This window comes from Chenopodium album, chromosome 9 (genome assembly GCF_948465745.1).
Source record: "Chenopodium album chromosome 9, dcCheAlbu1.1, whole genome shotgun sequence".
NCBI lineage: Eukaryota > Viridiplantae > Streptophyta > Magnoliopsida > Caryophyllales > Amaranthaceae > Chenopodium > Chenopodium album.
The window spans coordinates 4,479,846-4,490,277 of record NC_137842.1 but is presented as its reverse complement, the minus strand read 5'-3'; the positions used below and the strand labels follow the sequence as shown (position 1 = coordinate 4,490,277).

At 36.7% G+C, this 10,432-nt stretch overlaps 1 protein-coding gene and 1 pseudogene across 4 annotated transcripts; one reads left to right on the top strand and one right to left on the bottom strand.

The window, feature by feature from the left end:
* The first annotated feature begins 813 nt into the window (after positions 1-813).
* LOC145558287 (scarecrow-like protein 21 pseudogene) lies at positions 814-4,582 on the top strand (annotated as a pseudogene). 3 transcript variants are annotated; one of them, XR_014092424.1, is made up of 2 exons: positions 814-949; positions 2,643-4,582. The product of XR_014092424.1 is annotated as a scarecrow-like protein 21 pseudogene, transcript variant X1 (transcript). The 3 variants fall into 3 exon arrangements; XR_014092426.1 differs by lacking the exon at positions 814-949 and adding an exon at positions 1,805-2,110; XR_014092425.1 differs by lacking the exon at positions 814-949 and adding an exon at positions 2,177-2,439.
* A 355-nt stretch (positions 4,583-4,937) lies between these two features.
* Positions 4,938-10,048, bottom strand: LOC145558288 (WRKY transcription factor SUSIBA2-like). Its single transcript, XM_081619481.1, has 5 exons — positions 9,880-10,048; positions 8,257-8,769; positions 8,007-8,169; positions 7,747-7,902; positions 4,938-6,122 (listed from the first exon to the last, which is right to left on the bottom strand). Exons 2-5 carry the CDS (start codon positions 8,642-8,644, stop codon positions 5,381-5,383), a joined length of 1,449 nt encoding a protein of 482 aa, XP_081475607.1. The 5' UTR covers positions 8,645-8,769; positions 9,880-10,048; the 3' UTR covers positions 4,938-5,380.
* Between the last annotated feature and the right edge of the window lie 384 nt (positions 10,049-10,432).

The following is a 10,432-nucleotide window of genomic DNA, read 5'->3' as shown; positions in this document are numbered from 1 at the left end:
GAAAATGGTCTAACAAACAACAACAAAGGGAATGGGGGTAGTTGATTCCCATTCCCTTTGATGATTAACCCCAACCAAACGGCCCCTAAATATAACAATTGAACATTAATAATATATTCATTAGACAATTCCAACTATACTATATACACAAGACTGTATTGTTTCATATGTATGATCACTACCATTGATCAATTGGTCAAAAATTCAAATTAGATAAAGTGAATAGTGGAAAAAAAAAATTCAATGTAACACTTAAAAGAAGAAGCTAAGAGTAATAGTAACAATAACAATAACAAGCTAAGTGAACCTAATCAAGTGAAACTCATTATGAATTACGGGTACTAAATTATACTCACATTTTAAGTACTATACACACTACACACAAAACTATAATGTTTAATTTAGGTTAATTTCGATAAGTGTTTATTCGGGCAAAGTAATTAGGCCCTAAATCAGTTAGATCATTTGGAGTATTTGTTAATTTTGGGCCGGGTTATTTCGGGTATAGTTTGGGTCGCTTCAGGCTTTGGGTCAGGTCACTTCGGGTCAGACTAACTTTGGATCGGGCCAATTCAGTAATGGGTCAACTTCAGGTCGGGTTAATTCGGGTCTTGGGTCAAGTTCCGGTCAACTCCACTTCGGGTTGGGTATGGGTTGGGTCAGTTTTGTGTCTGGGTCAATCTCGGATTTATGTTTTCGGGTCAATTTCGGATCGGGCGGGTCAGGATTGCCAAGTCTAAGTTTAATACAAGGTGAAGAGGGGCATTTAAGTAGTTATGTGAGAAACCAAGGGTATTATGGTTAGAAGGTAATATTATAATCCACACAGGTGCTATTCTTACTCATAGCACTCTGCAATTGCTGTCCCTCATCACCTCTCTCTTTTCCTCTGCTTCTCTCTCTTTCTCTCTCTCTTAAAACAACATATTCTTCTCTTCAACTAACCAAGGTATGTCTAAGAAACATCTGATTTCACAATTTTATTCTAAAAATGATGTATTCTTCAAAATTCTGGGTTTCTTTTCAATTATTTTCTTACTTCCTTTGAGCTGATGTTTCATGCTTTGCAATATTTTGACTGATAAAAAAGTATTAATTTTTTTGTTGTTGTGTAACATACTGTTAAAAGTACAAAAATTTAAATCCTGGTTTCAATGTTATTATCACACTCATCTTACTGTACTTGAATTATTTTATGTTAATATACGAGATTGATCAATCTCACACACACGAAATAATAAAACCCGCTAAAAGGGTTGCTGTTAGATCCTGGGTTTATGTATTTGTATATGTTTATGTTATACTAAACTTTCTGCTTGAACATTTGTTTTTGAAGCTTACAACATCATGACATAATCATCACCACCTTAGATCCTGATTCCTGGAATGTCAGTTTTTCTGTAGTATCAATGGTTGCAAAATTCTATGTACATTGACAAGAATTTGGTAATTTTTGTTTCTAGAATCCAGATAATTAAAGGGTATATAAAGAAGCTAAAATGAAGTAGAAATGTTGATTTCGATATTCTGATTCCTTCATAATTTATGTAGAATTTCCACTTTTTGTACAAGAAATGGTTGATTTTGTAGGTTCTTTAATTGGTGGATTCTCTTAGCCCCTTTAAAGATAAAGTTTAATGAAAAGAAATTAAAAACCAGGAAAAAAAAAATTCCTTTGGTTCAAGTATTTATAAGGCCATTTTTGACAACATACAACAATACTAAAGCCTTATTCCTACAAGAATAGGTCAGCTTCTAGGTCAATTTTAAGTGTAACGAAAGTTTAGTCCGATTATTCTCTTGCTCGAGTGGACAAATCGATCACTTTCGATCATCGTAAGAATTGGACAAGGAGAGAATTTGGAAAGATTTTGATGAGATATAACCTGGCATCTCATAAGTAAATGGTTGGTAATAGCTAAATTTAGGTGCCATTTTTTTCTAATTTTTTTTTTGGATTTTTCAAGATTTTTTGTTCTAGAATGGAGAATCCGAATTGTGCGTGTAAGATTGGTTGTTTAGTCATAGTAATACATGTTGTCTATCAACTTGACTTCAATGGAAAGAGAATACAGGACAAGGACATTTGAGGTTTAAGTCAAATTGACAGGTTTGTGAATAATGTTGGTCTATAGACTTTGTAATTGTATACTTTTTCTTATAATTGTTACTTTTTGATACTTTGCTTTCTAGTCTTCCTTTGATTGAGTACCTATTCTAGATATAACTTACTTGCAAGTTACTGTTTTTTTTCTTCTAATTACCCCGTATCTATCAAATATCGGTATGATCTTCTAAGTAGTTAGAGTGCTGGACACATGGAATCTGATTCCTCTTGTCCCAGATCAAATTCGTCTGTCCGACAAATGGAACATTAACAATATGAAAGACCACAGATTGGTATTGGGTAGGTGGGCGAGAGGGGGTGGACCGGTGGAGGTAGGGGTTGTGTGTTCGAATTGACTAATTGGTGTTCTGAGTTGGACATGGTCTGCACTTCATGGTTTTGCATTGCTTTCTTCGTGTTCTATATGCTATCTTACAGATGTATTACCTTTCATATGTTATATTTCCTTAGGTCGATGTACAATATTTTCCACTCTGGATGGATAATTAAAAATGTGTATTTCTGTTCTCTGCAGGTTTCGATTACTTTCACAAAGATTCATGAGTTTGAGTAGCTTGAAAGCGAGAGGGACATTGGCAGATCAACCTGTTGACATCCAGCAGGATGAGCGCTTGAGTTTCTGAAATAAGATTTGTTGGTGAGAAACTTTGGTAAATTTTGTTTTTCTCACAAGGACGAGCTGTACATTTTCTGGCAGTACTAAGCTCATCGATGTCGAACAGTTTGTATTATCAGCCTAAGAGAGAAGTTGATACACATTTCATGCTTCAGTGTCAGCCTTTGAATCCTCAACTTTATTCTAACCTCAACACTGAAAGTTATGCAACCTCAAAAACTTCCCCAGGTCAGTACAACACTTTGGAATCATCCTCTGGAATTGGCAGCTATATGATGCTTAGCTCCGCGTCTACTCTTACCTTTGCATCCAGTGGAAGCCCTGGATCACTACTCGATTCCAGTTCATACCCGCCAGATCAACACTGCTCTCCTGATTACGCCAATAACTCACCTGTGAGTAACTCATGTGTTACAGATGATTGCAGTGACTTGAAGTGGAAGCTGAGGGAGTTGGAAAACGTGATGCTGGGACCTGATACTACTGATATTACAGATGGTTATAGCAACATGATCAAGAGCGGGTCCCATGTAACCCCACTGGAGATGGACAGCTGGGGTAAAGTGATTGAGATGCTTGCTTGCAAAGATGTGAAACAGGTTCTTGTTGCCTGTGCAAGAGCAGTTGTTGAGAATGATCAGTTGGTCGCCCAATGGCTGATGGATGAGCTGAGACAGATGGTATCAGTCTCTGGTAGTCCAATTCAAAGATTAGGAGCATACATGTTGGAAGGGCTGGTGGCAAGGCAGGCATCCTCAGGTAGCTCCATTTACAAAGCATTGAAGAGCAAAGAGCCTGCGAGTGCAGATCTTTTATCTTATTTGCATATACTTTTTGAGGTCTGTCCATACATTAAGTTTGGCTACATGTCCGCAAATGGTGCCATTGCTGAAGCTATGAAAAATGAAAGGAGAGTCCATATCATCGATTTCCAAATAGGTCAAGGGACCCAGTGGGTGACTCTTCTGCAGGCATTTGCAGCCCGGCCTGGTGGAGCCCCCCATATCCGGGTTACTGGAATTGATGACTCATATTCAGCATATGCTCGTGGAGGGGGGTTGAATATAGTTGGCCAGAGGCTTTCAAGGTTAGCTCAGGCATTCAAGGTTCCGTTTGAGTTCCATGCTGTTGATATCTCAGGTTGTCGGGTTCAGTTGAAAGATCTTGGAATTCGGCGTGGTGAGGCTTTGGCAGTGAATTTTGCTTTCATGCTGCATCATATGCCTGATGAAAGTGTAAGCACTGAGAATCACAGGGATCGGTTACTTAGGCTGGTTAAAGGCTTGAACCCAAAAGTGGTGACACTTGTGGAGCAAGAATGTAACACAAATACAGCTGCTTTCTTGCCACGTTTTCTTGAGACATTGGACTATTATATGGCAATGTTCGAGTCCATGGATGTGACTCTGCCAAGGGTTCATAAAGATCGAATTAATGTTGAGCAACACTGTTTAGCTAGGGATGTGGTTAATTTGATAGCTTGTGAGGGAGCCGAGAGGGTGGAGCGCCATGAACTACTTGGAAAGTGGAGATCGCGCTTCACAATGGCAGGGTTTAAGCCTTACCCTTTGAGCGTTTTGGTAAATAGCACAATAAAGACACTGCTGAGGAATTATTGTGATAGATATAGGTTAGAAGAAAGGGATGGAGCTCTTTATCTTGGGTGGATGAATAGGGACTTGGTTGCTTCTTGTGCTTGGCAATGTAGTTAGTTGCCTATTGATTTCTTTGCATAGTATCCGAAGCCGAGAAATCACGTTGTAACTTGTACTCTTATGCATTTTCTTAATTAGTTCTACTGCTTATTGAAGTTGCAGGTTTGCAACAGCAGCCCTTAAGCTCCCCTTTGTTTCGAGGAGGCAACTCCCCTTTATGTTATTTTGCTTGAATGAAAGAGCAAGGAAAAAAGAAATCTTTTCCATCTCAACGTTTCAGCCTCAAATTCAGCACTCCAATCTAATAGAGTGAACTCTGAAGTCCCATCCTAATAGAGTGAACTCTGAAGTCCCATCCTAATTACGCGAAATCATTGCTTATTCCATTACGATCATGCCATTCCGAGGGATGATAAGAACATCTCGGACCGAGGATTTCTTGAGAGTACCTTGGTCATTTAGGGAAACTTCAAAGAATATTTCAAAAAACATGGAAAGATAGAAGTATTGTTGAAAAATTTGAGGATGGGACGTTAGAGGAACCGAAAAATAATACTCGTATCGCATCAAATGTTTACCATGTTCAATCCAAGCTTATAAAAACAACCCAAAAATTATTGAATTGGTCCTTAATCTGGAAATCCAAAGCAATGGTCTTTCCCATAATCAAACTATAGAGAACTTACAGATTCATCCATTTGGTACATATCCACAGGAAATACACTAAATACAATCAAATAGCACTTCCAACTTCCAACTATGAGACACTTTTGAAGGGAAATCTATGATATTTTTATTCTCAATAATTAAATTAGACTCCTCAGGCTATGGCTGCCCCCCTTTGTCTAATTAGATTTATTTACAACGTTTAAAACACCTCCAGAATACTCCCTCCACTTACAGCGTTTTCTATGTCAATGAATGCCATTGTCTACAACAATCCTCTATCAGCTATGACTTCAATCAACAACAACAACGTATTCAGCAGTTGACAGCTTCTGCATTAGGCCTTTGTAGTCCGTTTGACTTTGCTTCAGCACGAGAGCTTTCAACTATTGCATCAGGTCTTTTTGCCTCAGTTGATGCAATTTCTGGCTTCTTATCAACGATTGTATCAGGTTTCGTGGCCTCAGTTGATACAACTTCCATATCAACTATTGTATCAGGTTTTTTTGCCTCAGTTGATACAACTTCTGGTTTCATATCAATAGTTGTATCAGGTTTTGTTGCCTCAGATGATACAGCTTCTGGCTTCGTATCAACGTGAATTGAAGCAACTTTCTCTTGTTTGACCATCTGATCTTTACTATCAGTCTGATCAACTTCCTCCTTAGCAATTTGAGACTTATGTTCAGATCTCTCAGCTTTATGATTGGCTTCTTGTTCAGTGGATCCAGTAATAGCATCTTCAGTCCTCACCACAATTGCTAAATTGTTTTCTTTTTCATTGGTAATAGGATCAACAGAATCACCTTTTTCGGGTTTACCTGTTATTGCAGCATCTTGAACTGCATCCCCTTCTTCTGACTTGGATTTACTCATGCCATTAGACTCTGTGTCACCCACAGAAGCTCCGGCAATCTGGGGAAGAATAGTCCTTATAGGAGGCATACTATGATCATGTTCACCCTCGTACGTGGTGATCACTACTTTAGGGTCATGCGAGGCCCTTTCAACGTGCTTCTTAACTGGGCAACCCGTAGTCGAGCACCGGTAGTAACTCCTAAATAATAACAGCCCAGAAAAATGTAAGAGAGATTAAATCCAAAACACTACAAATACTTCGTATGAAAGAGGTGGTGAGGATGAAAAAGAAAAGGCACTACATAATTAATTACATGAGAATCCCCAAGTTGACCCTTGTCAATTAAACAGTAGCTAAAGAGCAATACTAAAATTAAATGTGTTGCAACCAAAAGCAGGACAAGAAATTACTAGAATGAAAATTCGGCAAAAATTTGACGATGATTCATAATAAATTTTGGCAATCCCACTTGTGGGATTAAGGCTTTGATTGATTGATTCATAACTAAACTAAATTATATGAAATTATAACCCATTTCCAAGTATTATGATAATAAAATAAAAAATAAAAATTCATGGCTATATTTGACAAAGAATACAATAATTTACAGATTTGATTTTTTGAAAGGACCATAAGTGAGAAGTTTCACATCTTTTGCCAATGGATTGCAGCAGACTAAAATCAACTGTTGTGAGTTAATTGGCCAATTAATTGACTCCAGATACAAGGAATCTACCAGATGAACTCGTTGCCATTGTATGGGTGGATTTAAGACTAAGAGCCTCCTTGCAATTGTACAAATATAGCTGTACACATCAAACTTACCCCATCCAAAATTAGAGCGTAGTAGGAGGCAATAGGTAATTCTCTACACTCTATTTATACTATATACTACCACAAGGGCTAAGCAGAGGAAAGTCACAAAATTTACAGAAGGATGAAACGGAAGTGCAAGAACTTGTATTGCAAACAAAGAAAAAAAAGGAGGGGGGGGGGGGGGGGGGGATATGTAGACAAGAAAAAAGGGTCAGATCAATAATTTGGGAAACAATAAAAAAAGGGATCTAGATTTCCAAATCAGCCCATGATGTTCCTAATTGCAACAGGATTCTTCAGAGCTAAGACTAAATGAGGAGCATACAAAAAACCGAGTAAGCTAGGTAGCTTATCAAAGTTGGATGCTTTCTATTTAAGATTAAATAGATCGTTTTATAAATATAAAGTACATATGATGCCTGTGTATATTTTAATGAGATATCTTGCCAGTTTTCCTAAGATCTTCAGGACAGCAAACTTAAAAGTTACTACTTAGAACGCCAAGTATTGAAAAATAGTGCTAATATTTCCCCTTCTCAGTATCTTCACGACTCTTTTAAGAACAAAAGCATAGCAAAAGACGAGAAAATATTAAAGCCCTATGCAATAAGGCAGTGAAAACACTAGGACCTACATGGTTGTGATATTGTACAGTCAAATGCAGTAGAGCTCATAACACTATAGTACAAGATCATTCAATCAATCAATCAAAGCCTTAATCCCATAAATGGGGTTGGCTATAGTACAAGATCATTGATCAGAAAAAAATGCATATCATTTAATAATTTTCATTTCACGATCTTACTGCAATCAAGCATAAGAAAAAACAGATAAGCAAATCAATTTCATTTTAAACTGACTGGACTATATATCACCGTAATAAAAAAGATGCAGAACTCTAATTTAGGTGACAATTGTGGGTATTATCAGTTCTTGATTTCTCATGTTTGTGTCTATCCTAAGACTCACAGGGATCATGTAACTGTAAAGAGTATACAGTGTATACCTTGGATTAGGGTTTCCCTTGACCATTTTCTGTCCATACTTCCGCCACCTGAACCCATCATTGACGATATCAACCTCACTAACTGTATGAACGACAATCTTTGATTCATGGCTGGGTTTCTCTGCTGAGTTATCAACACCATCAATGCCTCTCTTCCTGTTTTGGTTCATGATTTTCATAGCATAAATTGCAGATGAGTAAGAACTAACACTATGACCAACAAAAGCAAGCATACGGATGAACCAGATGTTCCAACATACCGTCTCTTCAGGGTAAAGTTTTCACTATGATCATCCCTTGATTGACTTGATGGTGTGAGAGGTACAGGTGTAGCATCATCAGCCACCTTAACAATAGCATGCTCACATAAATCCACTTTCTGAAAATGACCAGTTGCACGGGCTTGCACATCTGATGGTTTATCTTCAGATTGGAGAATATGAAGAGGTAGTTAAAAAAAAATGTCACCAATTCTTAAGCTTAAGAAATCAAAGATTATATCCTCTTTACCTTCAATAGCAGCTGGTGGACAATCTGGTATCTGTACTTTAACGGACAGAAGAGAGGGAACAGGAACTTGGGGATCAGAATGAGGTTTAGCATGTTCATGCTCTCCCAGGTAATTAATATCTGTGATCCGCCCATCCTGGGATCGCTCTACTTGTTTCTTCACCTGGCAGTTTGGATGTGAACATTTGTAATAGCTTCTTATATATTCATTTCCTTTGACATTTTTCTGCCCATATTTTCTCCAATTATATCCATCTTCAGATGGTTTTTCAGGGACAATAGCTTCCCGATCAGTACTGGAAGCATTTATTGTAGAATCAGGGCTCAATCTCTGCTCCAATTTATCTTTAGGAGATACAAGCACAACATTTTCCTCTTGTGTAACCATTGGGAGAATTTTAAAGAAGCAAGTTTGGCAAGTTGATCTTAAGGCATTCCAAACCAAGGATTTATGCTGTTTGTCAACAAACTGAATTGACCACTGAGATGGTTATCTTCTCGGACACTTACAAGCTGCACCAATTTACAATCATATTTCAGATTATAGTCTCAAAAACTCAAGAATCCTATGCCAATATTATTCAGAAATTCAAAAATAATACATTTCTCAAAAAAGCTACTATATCAGAAATCGTGATTGTGGTGTAACAACACATAGTGTTGGAAACCAAGACTCAAATGATGACAATTTTCCGATTTAGCTGGCACAAAATTGAAGTTGTTATCTACCCAGCAAAAGTTAAGTGTTTCTAACATCCCAGCAAAGTCTAGAAAAGTGCAAGCATCCTAAACTAAACTACATTTTGCTGAAATTTAGCCAGGCAATTTTGCAATCTTTCCCAAAGAAAAAGGTGAAGCAATTGATTATTTCACACAACCCTTGTTTCAATCCTTATTGTCAAAAATCGAGTGTACACCTCTATCCATTATAGTACCGACTTCCGAGCATGTAATTCATTACAGCCTAAACCCTGAACCACCTCGAAACAACCTTTTATAAAATCACAAGCCCCAAACATCTTGAAATCGCACTTAGTAACCCTTGTTGCTAATGTTGTATCCATTCAAAGCATCACAACTTAACTCCAAAGTCAAACAAAGAATACGCTCAGTTTTTGAGCAAATTCCTCTTCAAAAAATCACAAAAGTCACCTACCCAAAGATTTATGTCTTTTCTTAAGTAAAATCCCAGTTCATCCCATAATTAGAATCAAAACCCACCATTCATCAAATCCTAATTCTCCAAATTAAGGCATAAGTAATGAACATTTTTTTCAACAATTGGGGAAAAGGGGCAAATTCTAACAAAGTCTCACACTTCATAAGCTGAATCATACAAAATTAAAATATAATTTTAACATTCATCAAAATAATAACAATCACTCCAATCTATAATTTGCCTTCCATAATACATTAAACAATTAGCACCAAAAAGTAATAGGGATTCCCAATTATTACAAAGAATTCATTTTTATTTATAAATATGAAAACCCTTTTCTCACATAAACCCAATTTCATTGAAAAAAACAACAAAAAATTACTAAATTAAGAAATAATATAAATTAAATTAGCACAAATTCCAAAAGCATTAAACCCAAAACAATTAGTAAAATTAAAACTTACCCAACAACAAGAAGAATAAGCTGATGAAGAATTAATAAAAGAATTACGATTTATATGAGAAAAAATCGAAGAAAAATTCTGGGTTTTTTTGGGGAAAAAAGAAGAAGAAGAGGGGGTCAAAGTTGAGGCAAAACCCTCGAGAGAAGTGTGATGATCAGAGGAGAGAGAAAATTGGTTTTTTCTACAATCAGGTGGATTCCATTTTTTTAATTTTATTTTTTTATTGGGATCGGTGACAGATGTCAGGTTTGTTTGCCGTTTGATTATGAGTTGTCAAGTCAAAGGAGAAATATGAACCGTTGGATTTGATTAGAGGAGAGAGAAAAATGAAAAATGCCCACCATTTTTTTAGCTTTGCTTTTGAGTGTGTCAGCAACTGACGGCTGACCTGACCTTAGTGGTTGTTAGTGCATAACTCTTAACTTTTAACCTTTTTTTACCAAAAAAAATTAAAAAAAAAAATTTAACCAAATTTTTTTATAAATACAATAGAGGAATTTTTAAAGAAAAATAGATATATTCTCTAATTATCAGTTTATCACTATATATTCGA